At 32.6% G+C, this 18,713-nt stretch overlaps 1 protein-coding gene across 3 annotated transcripts in view; it reads left to right on the top strand.

Moving 5' to 3' along the window:
• The window catches only part of LOC123715948 (dynein axonemal heavy chain 8), a 52,277-nt gene that overhangs the window by 13,566 nt on the left and 19,998 nt on the right, over window positions 1-18,713 (top strand). For all 3 annotated transcript variants that reach the window (XM_045671333.1, XM_045671334.1, XM_045671335.1), the window contains exons 24-60: window positions 77-197; window positions 374-516; window positions 718-898; window positions 1,154-1,361; window positions 2,023-2,152; window positions 2,684-2,847; window positions 3,094-3,237; window positions 3,517-3,627; window positions 3,941-4,095; window positions 4,295-4,380; window positions 4,916-5,115; window positions 5,386-5,557; window positions 5,831-6,079; window positions 6,310-6,444; window positions 7,064-7,192; window positions 7,489-7,694; window positions 8,281-8,419; window positions 8,970-9,180; window positions 9,521-9,677; window positions 10,009-10,202; window positions 10,412-10,577; window positions 10,643-10,744; window positions 11,363-11,585; window positions 12,119-12,248; window positions 12,535-12,752; window positions 13,311-13,447; window positions 13,516-13,568; window positions 14,122-14,329; window positions 14,707-14,968; window positions 15,433-15,555; window positions 15,954-16,071; window positions 16,601-16,696; window positions 16,761-16,867; window positions 17,072-17,235; window positions 17,515-17,715; window positions 18,199-18,339; window positions 18,472-18,576. In XM_045671333.1, coding sequence (XP_045527289.1) covers window positions 77-197; window positions 374-516; window positions 718-898; window positions 1,154-1,361; window positions 2,023-2,152; window positions 2,684-2,847; window positions 3,094-3,237; window positions 3,517-3,627; window positions 3,941-4,095; window positions 4,295-4,380; window positions 4,916-5,115; window positions 5,386-5,557; window positions 5,831-6,079; window positions 6,310-6,444; window positions 7,064-7,192; window positions 7,489-7,694; window positions 8,281-8,419; window positions 8,970-9,180; window positions 9,521-9,677; window positions 10,009-10,202; window positions 10,412-10,577; window positions 10,643-10,744; window positions 11,363-11,585; window positions 12,119-12,248; window positions 12,535-12,752; window positions 13,311-13,447; window positions 13,516-13,568; window positions 14,122-14,329; window positions 14,707-14,968; window positions 15,433-15,555; window positions 15,954-16,071; window positions 16,601-16,696; window positions 16,761-16,867; window positions 17,072-17,235; window positions 17,515-17,715; window positions 18,199-18,339; window positions 18,472-18,576 — 5,789 coding nt within the window. The remainder of the gene's footprint in view (window positions 1-76; window positions 198-373; window positions 517-717; window positions 899-1,153; window positions 1,362-2,022; window positions 2,153-2,683; window positions 2,848-3,093; window positions 3,238-3,516; window positions 3,628-3,940; window positions 4,096-4,294; window positions 4,381-4,915; window positions 5,116-5,385; window positions 5,558-5,830; window positions 6,080-6,309; window positions 6,445-7,063; window positions 7,193-7,488; window positions 7,695-8,280; window positions 8,420-8,969; window positions 9,181-9,520; window positions 9,678-10,008; window positions 10,203-10,411; window positions 10,578-10,642; window positions 10,745-11,362; window positions 11,586-12,118; window positions 12,249-12,534; window positions 12,753-13,310; window positions 13,448-13,515; window positions 13,569-14,121; window positions 14,330-14,706; window positions 14,969-15,432; window positions 15,556-15,953; window positions 16,072-16,600; window positions 16,697-16,760; window positions 16,868-17,071; window positions 17,236-17,514; window positions 17,716-18,198; window positions 18,340-18,471; window positions 18,577-18,713) is intronic.

Here is an 18,713-nt window from a genome sequence, read left to right as displayed (position 1 = left end):
CAGACTAATAAGTCTAAAGTAAAGCAAATAATTATTTACTATAGGAAAATAATTAAAACTGTAATTTTATTTCCAGGTTGTACTCAACTGTATAATGGATATTCACCGCAATGTGTTTATGTGGGGTCAGCAAGATTTGATCAAGAAGGAGAAGATGGACGGCGCCTCAAGTTTATCAGCTGCTAGAAGTTATAGTGGTTAGTATGGTATTCTAGTAAGATTTTATGAGACGTCCCTGATGTATGCAGGCCTCTGATGAATTGATGCCTTATTTAAAATTGTTTATAAAAGCAAGTTCCGCTCATGGATTCCGAATAGTCACAATTAAGCTATGTAAGCGGTATATATTTTTTTAATAAGTATAAACTTATAGCTGGATCAAGATCGGGTTCCACTATGACAGGAGTAAGGAACTATTTTAGAATGGTCTCGGAACATAAGGATATTGTAAGAGCAGTGATGGCGTTACAAGGCATGATGTATATGTTCAAACCAGATATTCAGAAATTGCTTGAAGTTAGTAACTTCTGTCCGAAATTATGTATTAACGTTTTAACCTCTTTCTCTGTAAACATAACTTTAATTTGCTTAAGTGTTTAATACAATTTTAGTAGTTTTTTTACAAAGTGCTAATGACATAATTAGAAAAGAATCCAATTTTTTTCCAATCTTACTCGGAAGTTACAAATGTGTAGAAAAACAAGTCTTTTGTCACAGGTATACGGAAAATTCTCTCATCTATGGGCAGAGGACAGAGTACAGCAAGTACAAGCGTTTGTAGATTCGAATCCATTGAATGTTATTATTCGAGATATGTTGAAGAAGTATGAAGCCCAGACGGATGAAGTATTGAACCTGCCAGAGCGACATATTGTTGGATCCATTCAGATTAATTTAGGTAATGCTTTCAATGTTTTCAAATAATCTTTTCATGTGCTGCTAAATGCAGTCATCGGGAACCTCCAGCCTTGCCAGTATGCGCGCTTAACTTCAAAGAATCTTAAGGGAGTCCATGTGAAAGCATGTGTAATAAATACATCGAAGAAAAGATTATTCTCACAAAAAAAAACTACTCTAATTAGGCATTACTTGTTCGCAATGATGTGAGATATTGTCCAATAAAGTAATTTATATTTTGATTTAAAATTTTCAGAAAATTTAAAATTAGCATTACACGTCGAGTCCATTGAATGGAAAAGGATTCTCGGCAAATTACTCAGTCATGCCTATAAGGAACGAGTTGATAGATTGATGACATTTATCAAAGACAAAATGAAGGTTATGAGTAAGAAAATTAAGGATTTGGATGATGTGAGAGTTGCTATGCTGTGCCTCGAGTCGATAAGAGAAGAGTTTATTGGGTATGTTAACGATTTTTTAAATTAGGATACATGTATACTGACGAAATTTAATTTATTAAGACTAGGCCGCGCCACATGGGTCTCGAAGAAGGCCACAATGGAGCGACCCTTGGTTAATTAAAATCAATAATGAGTTCCAATACAAGTTCAACTATCCACGGTGAGTTAAAGCCCGCCAAAGGCCATGGGTAAGCCCTACCTTACTCACTGGGGCAAACTTCATGAGGAAGGAAAGCATATGGAAGTGGAGTTGTTAAGGAGAATGCAAGTGACGAGGGTGAGGTCTCCAATCGGGCTACACCGGTCCCTTGCATATAGAGTAGACTGATTTAGTAACTACCTACAACCAGTGCGTGGCGGTCAAAGAAGAAAGTCAGAGAGTTAGAAAAGTGCCAGCTATCACTGAGCGTGAAAGTCTTGAGAGACAATTGGTGAAGGCATTTAAGTATATAATATATTTATTTAGTTAAACCACGAATTCGGTATTAATTTCGTTAGCTACCTAATTAAAAATTGTCCATGGGTGGTATAGTCCTCTATCAGATGACTCACGTGTTGATTACAGAGCTCTTATTGATGAAATTATTTTCATAAGTCTCCCTTTTTTATGTGTCTGTTTTGTATAATGTAACGAAGTGTAAATAAATAAAGAATATTTTAGAATGGATATGGAACTCGACCTAATAGAAGAAAGTTACACATTATTTAGTCAGTTTAATATTGACATTCCCAAGGACGATATCGACATGGTGTATGGTTTAAGATACTCATTTCAGAATATGTTGCTAACCGTGAGTTGTTAATACATATACATAAATCTTTTGCATTTTATAAAGACGTTTAACAGTAAATTTAAGTAGACTAGTAAACTCATCTTGCTGTGGTGATGTCCTGATAAAAGAAGTCAAGATCTGTATTATTTTAACTGGAATTTTTGTGATAATCCTTATATATATAAAATTCTCGTGTCACAATGTTCGTTCCCATACTCCTCCGAAACGGCTCGACCGATTGTTATGAAACTTTTTATGCATATTCAATAAGTCTGAGTATCGGCTACTATCTATATTTCAAACCCCTAAGTGATATTTTTTTTGGTTTTGATTTTTTTATGATACAACATACAACCCTTAATGTCACCCCTCTACAATCAACCCCTATTTTTTATTATAGTAGATAGTTATTTTAATTAAATAAAAAAAAATGTTTCCTATAAATAATATACACGGCAAAACGACGTCTGCCGGGTCAGCTAGTAAATGTTATAAAATGGCAGATAACTAAGATTAGTATTGAGGCGAAGAATATTCTTTTGTTTTCAGTCCCAACAAGTTCAACAACGTATAGTTGATATGCAAGGTCCCCTGCAGAAAGAGTTGACGGAAGGCGTGACCACATTCTATGAAGACGTTCTTAAGTTTGATGCTGACTATGACGCCTTTGGGCCCATGACGCCTGGGCTTTCCGCTAGAGAAGCTAGTGATAGGTAAATGTTCCTAAATAGCAGTTACGTGGAATATCAGAGATTAATTTCTTTTTTATTTTACTGATACTTTTCGGTAAAATTTTGTCTTTAGAATTTAAGTGTTTTAAATAATATCGATAGTATTGTTATCACTATCGCACTACATGTTTGTAAATGTGTAGAAGTCTAGTATTTTAATACATCATTACGATTTGTGACATTTCACATATGAAGAATTAAAACTTACTGAAGCCTTAATATTTTCAGGGTAATCATGTTCCAATCAAGATTCGATGAACTTTGGAGACGATTCGAAATGTATTCAAATGGTGAGAAATTATTTGGAATGGAAGTTAAAGATTATCCAATTCTGCATCAGAAGAAAAAAGAATTTAATCTACTTAGTAAATTGTAAGTCGTTACTAAAATCTATCTAAAATTAAAGAGGTAGTCCATGACTAACCAGTCACCTAAATCTTGAGTTATATTTGAGGATGGGAGACGGGGTTTGTATTTTTTCCTGCGTTGAATTAAAAATGGCTAACATAACATAACATAACATTGAGTCTTCGTTTCATAATATATGTTTAGTAAGCTATAAAACTAAAGGGGTTTCGGAAATTTCAATTAATTCAAAATATTGCTTTTAGCAGTCAAGTATACACATTAGAGTTTTTTATGCAATTACAGATACAGTCTATATCTTGCTGTTATGAACTCAATAGATGGATATTTCGAAACACCTTGGGTTGAGATTGAAATTGAACAAATCGTGTCTCAGTTGGCTGACTTTGATATCAGGTAACAATAATAATATATTTGTAAAATACATTTATATTAATTTGTACCATATTCATCCATATATTAAACAATATAAAATTTAAAGACTTTACTATAGTTGTAATAGTACAGTATTTTATGCGTCTTTGACATCGAGTAAAGTGCCAAGGGACATGGTAAATTAAAGATAAGCTAACCTATCACAAAAAAATGTTTTTTGTTGGAAATTGAACCCAGGAACTGTAACTGTAACAAATTCCAACGCCATGTGCGTTTAGTTGCTCTATCTTTAATATTTTAGTCACCTATATAATATGGCTTTTGAATAAAATAGATGCCGAAAGTTGCCGAAGGCTATGAAGGACTGGCCTGCGTTTATTGAATTAAAGAACAAAATTGACGACTTCAATGAAACCTGCCCGCTATTGGAGCTCATGGCTGACAAGTCTATGAAGGATCGGCACTGGAGAAGATTGGAGAAATTAATGAGTATGTTTTTATTAGGTCCATAATAGTTTTGGAAATAATTAATTCGGATTACCGGAAATGCTTTCAAATGTATGCACCAAAAATACGCCAATTTAACGCACTTTCACTTAATTTATATAACGAGGTCAGTAATTTCAGAAATTAATTAAATAAAAAGGCGTAGTATGGTATTTTTAATTGTATCGTTAATTTTTTTTAGATTGCGTACTAGACGTGGAGTCTGAAACATTTACTTTGGCGAATGTTATGGAAGCTCCATTGTTGCAAAACAAGGAAGATGTCGAAGTAATTATTTTCATTACGTTTCATTTAAAATTGTGATATTTGAGAGTATATACACATACTTGTATATTTAAGGCAATTACCTGATAATATAACGTTCGATTTCAATTGGTCAAACTTGCCGCGTGTCAGGGAATTAGGTATAGATGTGTTGAACCAATCACAATGAAACGAAACGCACAATCGTTTATTATTACTAGGGTTGTTGGAAGTGATTGCTTGTTGATTAGGCCGCCCGTTGCCTTTTTAATATGTTTTGCTATCTGATTGTTACGTAATATAAAGACAACAAATTTTAAATCACCTAGATCAAATCATCTTATTTTCTTTAGGTAAACGAACATCGTTTACCTCGTTTTTCACATCGTCTCCTTAACTATCACTATGATCATTTTGAATAAGAACATGGATTTTCTGTGTCTACGAAATTGAATGGGTACAATCACATGGTTGTATTGGAATTGTATATTTGTGAATGACGGGGAATATAGATTTTTTTTATAAATATGAAATAATCTCAAATGATTCACACCTTTAGGACATTTGCATAAGTGCGGTAAAAGAGAAAGACATAGAGGCTAAGTTGAAACAAATAATTGCGGACTGGGCGGTCATTGATCTATCATTCGCGCCGTTCAAGAATAGAGGCGAGTTGTTGATAAAGCCCCAAGAAACGTTGGATATAATAACAATGCTTGAAGACTCTTTGATGATTTTGAATTCTTTAGCCTCAAACAGGTATTACAATTAACAATTAACTGTTTACTATCATACAAAATAAATATGTGTTTTAATATATGTGTATTGGATTAAAACGCAATAACTTATTATATACTTTAAAATTATGCGGTAGGATTACCATTTCGTGTTTTTTTTAAATTAAGGTCTATGGTGGAAACATATGAATTAAGCCACTCTAATTTTAACACAATATTTTTTTCCATACCTGAAATGGATACGTTTAAAAGAAAACAATAATCAAGTAATAATAGAATCTTATTACTATAGGTACAATGCACCCTTTAAAAAAGATATTTTGCTGTGGATTAATAAATTAGTTGGAACAACAGAGATTTTGGAGAAGTGGCTTCAAGTGCAAAACTTGTGGATGTACTTAGAAGCTGTGTTTGTTGGCGGTGATATCGCTAAGCAATTGCCTGCTGAAGCCAAGAGATTTGGAGTTAGTTTAAGATTTCTCTATTTAAAGTTCCACTTTTATTTAGGAAAATATTTAATATTAAATAACTTTAACAAAAACGTTTATTTATGGTAATGGTTGGTGACCCAGTTTCCGTACTTAGACCTCATTACGCGTTTATATATAAACTTTATTATTACAACATTCCAAAATATCGTTTCAGAAGTTTAAAGTTCTGTCTTTAATATTTGGATTTATACCTTAAATAATGCTCCTTAATCAAAGTATTTAAAATGATAATTCCGGTAATTTCAGACAATTGACAAAACGTACGTAAAAATTATGTACCGTGCTCGTGATATTATAAATTGTGTGGAGACGTGCGTGTCAGATGATACGCTGAAGCAGTTGTTACCACATTTATTCGAGCAGTTGGAGGCTTGTCAGAAGTCCCTCACTGGATATTTGGAAACAAAGAGATTGATATTCCCAAGGTTCTTCTTTGTTTCGGATCCAGTGCTTCTAGAAATTCTGGGTCAAGCTTCAGATCCACACTCTATACAGGTACATAGTCGTTTTTACTCCATGAGTTCAACGTTCTACTGTTTTATAAGATTTCGTTTTCTTTATATGTTCTTCGTGTTAACGTCTAAATGATTTTAGCTTGTGGTTGCGAGAATTAGGTTCCCAAGTAGAGCTAATAGCTACAATTCATATTTTCGTCTCAAGACTTTCTTTTGACATATATTGATAGGTTTTCTATGACGCAATAAGTAATTATTTGTTTGTTTTAGCCACACTTATTAAGTATATTTGATGCAATGTACACGGTAGATTTCGATGACAAAGACAGGATTGTGGGAATGAATTCGGACAATGGCGAGAATATTCCCTTGGATCGACCGGTCTCTTGTATTGGTGGAGTCGAAGTAAGTTGACACGTATTACGAAGATGTTATTATTTAGGAAAATATTTAAAAATAAAATACTTTAGCAAAAACGTCTATTTATGGTAATGGATGGTAGACTCAGTTTCCGTACTTAGACCTCATTACCCGTTTTGATAAATTATCAACTTTATTATTACAACTTAATAAAAAAAAGTTATATCATTATTATTTATTATTTAGTCTTTAATTTTTAAAAGTTATGACAACTATCAATTATTATATTGATCAAAAAAAAAACGTTGGCCTGAGAGAGCGATGAAAGTGTCATAAATTTCTGTTTCAATATTATTCTTTTTAAGCTTTCGTTTTGTTTTTTCGATGTTAGTTTTGTAATTGTGTAAGGCTACATTTTACTTAAAATTTTATTTTTGTTAATTTACTTATGTACTTTTTGCACTTAGTATTTCTTTTTTTCTTACGAGAGAGAGAGTTCACTCCTTAATAATATACATGCTTTTGATATATATGCTTTTGATGTACTATTGCAATAATATTTTTTAATTATATTAAGTAGCTGATTTAGTAGGCTGATCTTAGGTAATTAGGGATCGATAAGAAATTATTTGAACAATCATTTGTGTGATTCGTGACATTATAGATCTGGCTGAATACCTTACTGGATACGATGAAAGATACAGTGAGGAACATTATCGCGAACATCGCTCAAGCGATGGCTGGGGACCCAGAGTTTGAATTTTTATCTGGATTTTGGAACTTCCCTGGACAAGTATGTTCTTTATAGTATAAAAAAACAGTAGCACTTCGATCTTTTACATCTGGTCGTCATCGAAAGACAAGTAGGTGATCAGCCTTCTGTACGTGACACCCGCCGTTTTTGGGTCTAAGGCATGTCGGTTTCTTCACGATGTTTTCCTTCACTCGCACGGTGTTAAATGCGCACATAGAAAGTAGTAATAGGAAATAAAATATTTCATTACATATATTTGTCTCCATTTTAGTATTGTGTATCACTTAAAAATCACATATATTACACAAATGTTTAGGGCTATTTTTTGTTTATAGGCTGGTTTATTAGGAATGCAAATTTTATGGACAAGCGATGCTGAATATGCCTTGAAAAAGGCTAAAGCGGACAGATTTATTATGAGATTAACCAATCAGAAGAACTTGGATTTGTTGAACGGTCTCATTGATCAAACTGTCACAGACTTGGCTCCTTTGGATAGGACCAGAGTGGAGACTATGATTACCATTCACGTTCATCAAAGGTATATCTTATAATAATCTGTAAAACTGCCTTGTGCGTCCAGGATTAGATTCCCGGTGAAACATATTTATAGAAGGAACTGATTAATGAAATTGATTCGATAATGTATTACATAGCCCATGAATTAGTTTAGAGGACAAATCAAAACACGGTTTTGAACTGTTTAAAGTCCGATTACCTTCCAGCTCCATCATCAGAGTAGTCCAACCTACATGACATTCCAAATGTTAGGTTAACATATGTTTTAAAATAAAGTAAAAACTAGATTATCTCAGATTTCCGCGAGTTAATAAAATAACTACCTAGTATTGTCTTTAGTTAACATAGATTTTGCACATTGAAAGAAAACAAATAATTATAAATTTATAATAATACAAATAGCTTTAATCCGGTTAAAGAATAAATACTACGCATTTTAAGAGTTCCTGTAAGAATCATCTCGATTCAATCAGATTTCTTAAAATAATTGCATCATAAATGGTCCATTATTTTAAGAGCTACGGTGCCACATAAAGATGTGTCTACAACTCAACTCAAACAATTTTTTTAGTACTTTTCTAAGGATTTACGCATTTATTTATTTGTAGGGATATTTTCGATGACTTGGTAAGAATGAGAATAAAGACTCCAACAGATTTCGAATGGCAGAAACAAGCACGATTCTACTACTTTGAAGACAGCGATGATTGTATTGTTTCTATTACTGATGTGGACTTCTTGTATCAGGTATTCATATTAATATTCCTAGTAGATTTATCGCATTTAGATTTTACATAGTATTTGTATTCGTGGCCAATTACTTGACTTATCCATAGTCAATCGTTTTTTCATTTCAAAACACTTATATTATTTTTCGTTAAGTTAATAATTTTTCAGTGTAAGTAATTAGTGTACAAGAAATAAATAAAAAGCTTTTAAATTAATATTACTAAAAAAAAGGAATTAAAGTCTAAACGTAAGTTTTGATATCCAATAATAGAAAGTTAGATCACCAAAAGGCAAAAATTTGTGGACTTTGTGGTTTTAAGGCGCAATAATTTGTTTATTATAAATAGGGCTCCTAATAGAGTACCAAGCACGCGATCGAAACAGTAGGGGACTGTCAAATCACCCCTTTCCTAAAACCACTTTTTTAAGTTCGTTTTAGCTCGATCGTAAAATTGATTATTACTATAATAATTGAACCTGGACATAGCAAAGAATGAAAAACGAAATATTTACTATTGAACAAAATTTTTGATACATTTGTCCTAATAAAATATTTTTTTTTTTGCAGAATGAATACTTAGGTATAACGGAGCGTCTTGTAATTACCCCATTAACTGATCGATGTTATATAACGCTATCTCAAGCAATTGGTATGAGTATGGGAGGGGCTCCAGCAGGTCCCGCTGGAACAGGCAAAACTGAGACCACTAAAGATATGGCTAGAACCCTCGGGAAATTGGTTATTGTGTTCAATTGCTCTGATCAGATGGACTTTAGAGGTTATTATACTCTTTTTAAGTTTTCCCTTCTGCTTTTCGGTTACTTCAACCAGTTTTATCGGAAAGCAATCCGCTATATTTACTCCTACAATTTTTATTTTTATTTTGAAATTAAATTTAATCTAAACCTTTATTTAAAACAAATATTTATTATTAAAACAAAGTAAGGTGCATTGCAATTTCGCTATAATGTTTGATAAAACTGTATAGAAACGGAAAAGACTTGTCCGCAAGAACATTTACACAACACATTTTTTAAGAAATTTATCTAAAAAAATTTAAAAGTAATTTAATTTGAATAGTCCAGTAGAATCTTATTGTATATTTATTAATCATATAGGTCTGGGCCGTATTTACAAAGGATTGGCCCAATCTGGTACATGGGGCTGCTTTGACGAGTTCAATCGAATTGAACTTCCGGTCCTCTCAGTGGCAGCCCAACAGATTTACATCTGTCTTACTGCTAGACGTGAGAAGAGAGAGTTCTTTATTTTCAGGTAAATTTGACAATATACAATATAAAATGAAATCCTTCAATTTATTAGTATTCATTTCAAGTTTCAATTTATTTATATAGGTGTATTTTACGTGCTCTTTTCTCATATTATTTAGTGAAGAAACCTGGATACCGCTCAATCTCAATTCCTTAGTTAAATCGTTTTTATTTCGGACACACATAATTTATATTATAAATATTTAGGATTTTTACAATTTTATATTTTTTGCGATCTATGTTTGGTGCCAATTTTAATCTCGAGTTACGGAAATAATATTTAATAAAAATATCAGTCATAATTGTTGTTTTTATTATTGTGAATTATATTGTAGTGATGGGGATGTGGTGAGTCTAAATCCAGAGTTTGCGTTTATCATTACAATGAACCCGGGTTACGCTGGAAGACAAGAATTGCCAGAGAATTTGAAGATTCAGTTCCGTTCAGTCGCAATGATGGTGCCTGATAGACAGATTATTATCAGAGTGAAGTTAGCCAGTTGTGGATTCAAGGAAAACATTTTGCTGGGTAATATAAGTTTCAGATCAAAATTTAAGTTGTAAATTTGCTAAACCAAAATATAAAGACGTAGATAAGCTTTCTATTATTCTAAAAACATTTTTTTTTAAATAAAACAATTCATAAATAACGTTATTAAACTGTAATATCATCTATATTCATAGATTTAAACTTACTAAATGATTCAAGGGTTTTTTGTTGATAATTTTTTATTACAGCTCGTAAATTCTTCACGCTATACAAACTTTGTGAAGAGCAACTGTCAAAACAGGTGCATTATGACTTTGGACTAAGAAATATTTTGTCTGTGCTAAGAACTATGGGGTCGCAGAAACGAGCGAATCCTGAGAGCACTGAAGAGAATATAATGATGAGAGTATTAAAGTAAGTTAATATAATTTATTTTTTAAAAAGTATTTATACATTTTATTGCATTTTCAATTTTTCAGAGAAATGAATGTCTCGAAATTGGTAGATGAAGATGAGCCATTATTCGTATCATTGATAGAAGATCTCTTCCCGGGAATCAAACTTAGTCAGACTGTACATAAGTAAGTAATATTTCCTAAGCTAACACTATATATAACGTTCTCATGGGCGTGTACACGAAATAATATTCACCTATTACGCGAGAATTACATATTTCAATAAACTTCGTAAACAGATTTAAATGTGAATTGATTACACTATTTACTAAAGTATTCACAATATTAGTTCTTATTCTAATGATGTTATATGTAGCACCAGTTCCTCATCAGCTTCCCAAGTGGCTTCTCTTCTCAATTCGTTTACATTGCGCCATAAATTTCCTCCATGTTTGCATATATGTCGTCCCATTTGTGTTCGTTCCCTATCCACGTCAACGAGCTCCATAATCATTTTCTGACAGTTATTTGTTTCATTCGAAATACTTCTAGCGACATCTACAATCTGTCATTACGAATCACTATCCGCCCAAAACTTCAAGTTGGAGGAACTGTACACCTCCCTTCCTCCAAATGTTGAACTAAATAAATCTAATCTAAAGAGCTTATTATCTCATACAAAAATAATCAAATGATTTATTGAAGTACATAAAATGTTCTCAACACTTCCATAGCAAACTTAATGTTATAAATTATCACAATATTAAAGTGTCAATTACATGTAACCGGTTTATTTTTTTATAGAGAGATGCAACGTGCAATAACGTTAGTGACCGATCGGACAGGTCTGGTAAATCACCCTGATTGGAATTTAAAGATTATTCAATTGTATGAAACGTCCCTGGTACGACACGGATTGATGACTATGGGACCAACTGGGTCAGGAAAGACTACATGTATTCACACGCTTATGGCTGCATTGACCGAAGTAGGCAAACCTCATAAAGAAATGAGAATGAATCCAAAGGTGAAATAAAAAGTTTACTACGGATTTATTTAGATTTTTTTATTATTTTAGAAAATAGTTATCTTGATTATACACTCTTGAAATATGTTATGCGTTCCAATGTTTTTCCGACTACGATACTATTGAGGGATAATTACAGTCAAAATCTATTATAACGACATCGAAGAGACTCATATTTGGTCATAAAATCGGTAGTCGTAACAGCCGATGTTGTTATTAAGTAATAAATACATACTTTTACCCGCCAGGACCTTTGATTTTGGTCATACATATAGACGGTATGTTGTTAGAAACCATGTCGTCGTAAACTGTTTTGACTGTATTACAATAGATTTCACCACGTGGGTAGACAAAATCACTGTCTCGAACTCATAAGTTCATTTAATTTTATTTCGTTTTGATTAGAACATAACAATTCTTTTTTTCGGAATACGCAACTTGAGTTTAGAAATATTACCAGTTATTTACACAAATATGTTTATCGTAGTTACGTACAATAAACAACTATGCTTTAATATAATATGTATTTCAAGGCCATTACCGCACCGCAAATGTTTGGTCGTTTGGATGTGGCCACTAATGATTGGACTGATGGCATTTTCTCTACTTTGTGGCGTAGGGCATTAAAAGTAAAAAAATCGGACACTACATGGATTGTTTTAGGTATCATCTCCTTGTCAGTTATTTTCTTAATGAGTTATGTATGAAGTACGTGCGAACAAATTCAAGCCAATTTAATAGTGAGTCATGTGCTATTGCTGCATGTGCATATACTTTTTAATACCTTCGGAAATTGTAGAAATATAATTGTATCGTCATAATTACAATTAAGGCAAAATTTTAATTATTATATAAAGCATTTTTTAAATCTTAATGAAACTGATAGAGAAACGTTTCTGTATCTGGTCTTAAAGTTTTATCACATATCATTGATTAAAATTAACCTCAGATGGTCCAGTGGACGCTGTGTGGATAGAAAATCTTAACTCTGTACTCGACGACAATAAAACGCTAACTTTAGCGAATGGAGATCGAATTACAATGGCCCAAAATAGTAAACTGGTGTTTGAGCCAGACAATGTGGATAACGCATCACCCGCTACCGTCAGCAGGATGGGAATGGTTTTCCTCTCATCATCAGTCCTTAAATGGCAACCAATACTTGAGGTTTGAATTGTCTATACAAAATATGACTTGTCAAAAAATGATTCCCTTTTTACTGTTACAATTAAATAGGGTTTAAGAAATCTTTTCGCTACTCAACTTCATAAATGTACAATAGAACAAAACTGTTAACGGTTAGACAACTATACGTACTAGTAATATGCAGACTTTTTTGGAATCAAACACCTCATATACTCACGGCTCTTTCATATTTAACCACTTTCTTATAGACAAGACTAACGGCGCATAACATTATACATTCACTAACAATCATAAACCACAATTAATCAACCTGTCCTATGCTGAAACAGAAAACATTCCTATTGTGCAACAATGTTATGGAGAAATTATTATGTCAAGTACGGTAAACGTGTCAAATAGAAGAGAGCTGTATAGGAACTAGTGTACTTTCTTTTTATCTAGACATCATTTTTGTTAGCTAGCTAGCTCCTAGCTCCTGTACTCTTTATATTTTATAACTTCTTTTCTCTCTTTGTTTTTAGTTGGACGTTATCAGTATCAATGAAGTTATTTAATTGACATATAATTGGTAATTTTCAGGGTTGGCTTAAAAAACGATCACCGAAAGAAAGTGATGCCTTCCGCATAGCGTTCAATAAAGTTTACGATGATGTTCATTTGTTTGTTCAGCAAAGATTACCCGCCAAAATGAAGTTACTAGAAGCTATTTATATCAGGTAAGTATATATTCGATCTTTGATTCAATTTCCTTCCAATTCTTTCTAAATTAATATTGGTTTTTCAGGCAATGCATAGATGTATTGATTGGTCTACTGCAGATAGAAATACCAGGTGGAAGTGAGTATAGATTATTTCTCTAAATCATGCGTTATACATGAATACATTGAAAAATAAACTATTGGAACTAACTTCTTTAAATGGCAACACCTTTTCTTACAATACGTAAAACGTATAAAATGTCATGAAAATTAAACTTTATTTCTGCAATCGACTCTATTATATTAAAGTATTTGTACTCTGGCCAATTTGCACGTCCATACTTAGCGTTGCTATAATCAAAGTTGTGCTGGTTTTTTTTTTAATTTTATTGGTCGATGTTTACCTCCTCTCAGTTATAACGTGGCATACAAGTGAATTCAGTAGTTCTACTATGAGTTTGACAAGTAAATTTTTTCTCTTGTCACGGGAGAATCTGACATTTTTCATACAAATATTTGTCAAAACCGTCATGTTAACACTGGTTAAGGTTGTTGTAAAGCTACTCAACTTACTTTCCATAACTATAAATCCATCGGGTTGGTAGGAAGAAAATATGTATTACCAAATTAATGAAAAATTTAAGACACGCAATATTATAACGTTACGAGAGATCAATGTTTATTTTTATCAGAATTACACACTGATCGTCACCTGGAAAGGCTGTTTGTATTTGCAATGATGTGGTCCTTGGGAGCTGTTCTCGAGTTAGATGCTCGAACTCGTATGGCCGAGTATATGACAAAGTTGCCCGTAAAGATAGACTGGCCCGGCGCCAAATCTAAGGAGTGGATCATGCCTTTTGAATATATGGTTAATGAGACTGGAGTCTGGCAACATTGGTATCTGTTCATTTTAGTTAATATTCATTCATACACCGAGCTAGTTTATGTATAAATTTCTGAAGTTGGGGTTGAATTTTACGTAACATGATACTGAAAATCTATATATTTTTTACTGTTATTAGAAAATGTCCGTATTTAATATCTAATAATCAAAATATATGTTATTCATGTTCTCTACATGAACATGACTTAACACTTATGAACAATAAATTAATGGTTCCAAACTTAATGCGATTTCTCAAAGGTTGTAGAACGGACTAGAAGAACTGGCAATAAACTCTCCGTCACTGTTGTAAATCGCAATAGATTAAACATTTAAATGAGGCTTTGAAAATAATTTTCATATACTATTTTTGAATTATTTTTCATTTTAGGTCCGAAAATGTAGAAGACTACATATATCCGTCGGATACTGTGCCGGAGTACGCATCTATCTTAGTGCCGAATGTTGATAATGTTTGCATTTCATTCTTAATAGAAACTATTGCTAAACAAAATAAGGCTGTGTTACTAATTGGCGAACAGGGTACAGCCAAAACTGTGATGCTTAAAAGCTATATGGCCAAGTACGATAATGAGGTCAAATTGTTCAAGATGATTAATTTTTCTTCTGCTACGACTCCTAATATGTTTCAGGTAATTTATTTTCTAATTTAATTCCGAGACGCAATGCATAAGACTGTAATCTAAAATGTTAATTAATCTTAACTTCTATTGTCTTTGGTGTATGGACTAGTCAACAATTAATAACACTGAGTAATGTGAATTTATTACATTGTTTACGTATCTCGACGTTTGGTCATTCAAATATTAACGCATTTTTGCCGTGAAGTTGCTATATGCAATATTCCGCTGCAATAAGACAGTAGTCGTGTTTATATTCGTTACGTTTTAACTTTAATTTATTACTAATGAATATGAATAGATTTTTATTCTGTACTAATGTTTTTTATTGTCTTTTTCTGGCGTATTCTTGATATTATCGAGTAAATTTTACTTGTTCCACCTTCGCAAATGGTAACCAACCCGCCATTACAAGTTTGACTGTAAACATAAGTGTGAAAGCCTAAAAATATTCCATTCCGTCTCATGTTTAACAGCGAATCGTTGAGTCGTATGTAGAGAAAAGGGTTGGTATGACATATGGACCACCCGGTGGAAGAGCCATGACTGTGTTTGTTGACGATATTAATATGCCGGTTGTCAACGAATGGGGAGATCAGGTATATATTGGCATGATATTTGTGATACCTTTGTTACTTTTCATAGATCCTTCTCTGTTATTATTTAAATTTCTGACTGTAATTTAACTGTGTACATACAATTTAACTACTTTGTTCTGTTCTATTCTCTAAGTATTTGCATACCTTATTGATATTTTCCTTATATTGGTGGCCTAGAAGAGGCAGTTAGTCTCTTTATTATTTAATTCTTTAATAAATAAATAATTTAGTTTACTGAAATTTATATAATTTATTTAGAAAATTCTTGTTATTCCAAAACACTATCTACGGAATAATCACGTAAATAATCAATTAAAGGTGTAACAAACTACTGAGGACACTTTTTACAACTAAGCATATCAATGTAATAGGACAATGAATTTATAAAATACTTTTAGGTCACCAATGAAATAGTAAGGCAGATGATGGAATGCCGTGGTTTTTATTCATTAGATAAACCTGGAGATTTCTTTATTATCGCTGATATTCAAATGTTCGGTGCCATGATTCACCCTGGTATGTCTAATTTAGAACCTATGTACGAAAGCATCAACTCGTAATATGTTTAACGGTAGAAGTATATATGTAACTATAGCGACTTCATAGAATTAATAAATATATTCTGCTTGGAGGATTACCTACCAAAATCGGAGTGGAAGGGAAAATTATAGGGTGTATATATATACCATCCATATAAACTTCAAGAAATAACTTCATAATTGGAAATTTCTTATTTGTATTTACAAATTTTATTTTATTTATGAAATACATAATAATAAATCATTTGCGCTACATCCGTATATTTGGCCTCAGATTGCATTCGTTTTTTGTTAATTTTTGCACAAGTGTGTATGAAATAAAAATATGATCCGGTGAAAAGGTGATCCGCCTTCTGTCTGATAGATGCGTACATATGACAAAGACTATTGGTGTGCGGCCGGAGGTCGAACCTACGATTTCGGGGATAACAACCGCACGGCCACTAGGCCGATAACGCTACGCGTTATTTATGAAGTAGGGATATAATGATTAATATTTTTTACAGGTGGTGGACGAAACGATATTCCACCGAGACTAAAGAGGCAATTTAATATTTTCAACTGCACTTTACCCAGTAATGTCTCAATGGATAAGATTTTTGGTAATTTAAACTTCTATATAAAACTTTTACTATTTTCTTATTTTATAATAAATTATAATTTCAGAGACAATTAGCGCCGGTTACTTCTGTAAAAGTAGATTTGATAAGAAAATCGTTGATTTTATGCCAAGACTAGTATCGGTTACGCGGCTTATATGGCAACAAACAAAGGTAAACTTTAATTAAAGCAACATATTTTTGATTTAAAAAAGTTTTTGAAATTACTTAAGTCTTTCTCGATTTAGAATTGAGATAGACAAAGATTTACGAGTATACAAGTCTCATATGAGCTAGATTTTAATAAAAACGACTAGATTACATAATCAACTATTTATGTGTTTATCTATATTTTTTCATTTATTTATTTATTTTTAGGTAAAAATGTTGCCGACGCCGGCAAAGTTTCACTACGTCTTCAACCTTCGAGATTTATCTCGGATCTGGGAGGGCATTCTATTTATTAAGAGAGATGAACTGCCCAGTATCAAAATTGCTCTAAAGTTGTGGTTCCATGAATGTACCAGAGTTATTTCAGATAGGTAAACATATAACAATTTATAATAATAGATTATCTTTTTATCCGTATTTTCTTATTCATATACATATAGTACACTAGAACCTAGTAGTAGTAGTAGTATTGCAAATTATTTTTTAATCGGTTAATGAACTTATTACTTGAGAACGAAATAATGAATGTTTTGGTTTGATTCATATCAACTATACAATAATTGTCAATATAGACGCAGAAATGTCTACTTGGTTCACCACAGGACGCGACCTTTAAATAACATAAGCAACTTCTGTTTATATTGTTAAAGGTTTACAACATTTGATGACAAGGATTGGTTCGTCGCTATGTTTTGGAAGACAGCGGCACAAGAGTTACCAGACATAGTAAGCGAATTTCCCGATGGAGAAACATTCTTTGTGAATTTCCTACGGGAAGCGGTTGATCCAACAGGCGATGAGGATGAAGACTTCAGTACTGAGGCGCCTAAGATATATGAGGAACTTCCTACGTAAGTATAAATTGAGAATATATTGTTTGTAACGACAACAAGTTATACTACTGGTATTTGATAACTGATAAGATTTACCAAATAAATTTGTTAATGATAAAACCTAATACAAACGGCATCGGGACGTGACGATTCCATCGCCTACTGGTGAAATAAACTGTGACAGAGGTTATTTCAAATGTTATTTGAGACCCCTTTGTCGCTACTCCTCTCTTCGAAGACACTCTCTCTAAAGCTTCAGCTATCATCGAAATACTGGGTGTTGACATATTGAATGATGAAAAGTCTGTTCTAATGATGATAATGGAATGGTGAACCGCGAAGGTCACACAGGTCGATTTCAGTTAAATAAATGATATTTATTTGGCTGACGTAGTAGTCTGTATCCTTATAATCGTGTAAACTAATAGCGTGAAGTTCTTATTAGTTTTTGATGAATTCTATGAGAACCGGCTGGATTTCAAACTTTGTACCTATTTTTAGGTGGGAATTTGTCTTATTTAAACTTGGTCAGTTCGAAGAGCAATTCAATGATCAAATTCGTGGAGCCCATTTGGATTTGGTATTCTTCCACGACGCAATGGTTCATCTCTTTATAATATCCAGGATTATTAATACTCCAAGGTAACTATTATATCAACCTTACAATGTGCAGTTTCCCAAATATAAACAAAATAAAAACTAGTTTGCCAAATTTGAATTTTCTGTTCATAGATGGACATTTCATTCATGCTGATTGATATGCTTTTGTTTCAGAGGAAATGCTTTGCTTGTGGGTGTGGGTGGTTCTGGTAAACAAAGCTTGACAAAATTAGCTTCATATATAGCCAACTTCTCATTTTACCAAATTACTTTAACGAGGTGAGAATATACTATAATGAATAGAACATTGAAACAAACAAATCTCCGAGGCAACTGTTAGTTTTTCTTTCTCTTTCTAATACTAATTCCTGGGTTTTATTCCAAAATACCAGTCATAATTGCTGCATTTGCACACA

The sequence above is a fragment of the Pieris brassicae genome, chromosome 11, assembly GCF_905147105.1.
Source record: "Pieris brassicae chromosome 11, ilPieBrab1.1, whole genome shotgun sequence".
Classification (NCBI taxonomy): domain Eukaryota; kingdom Metazoa; phylum Arthropoda; class Insecta; order Lepidoptera; family Pieridae; genus Pieris; species Pieris brassicae.
The sequence above is the reverse complement of the archived record's forward strand: the minus strand, read 5'-3'. Positions and strand labels throughout refer to the sequence as shown.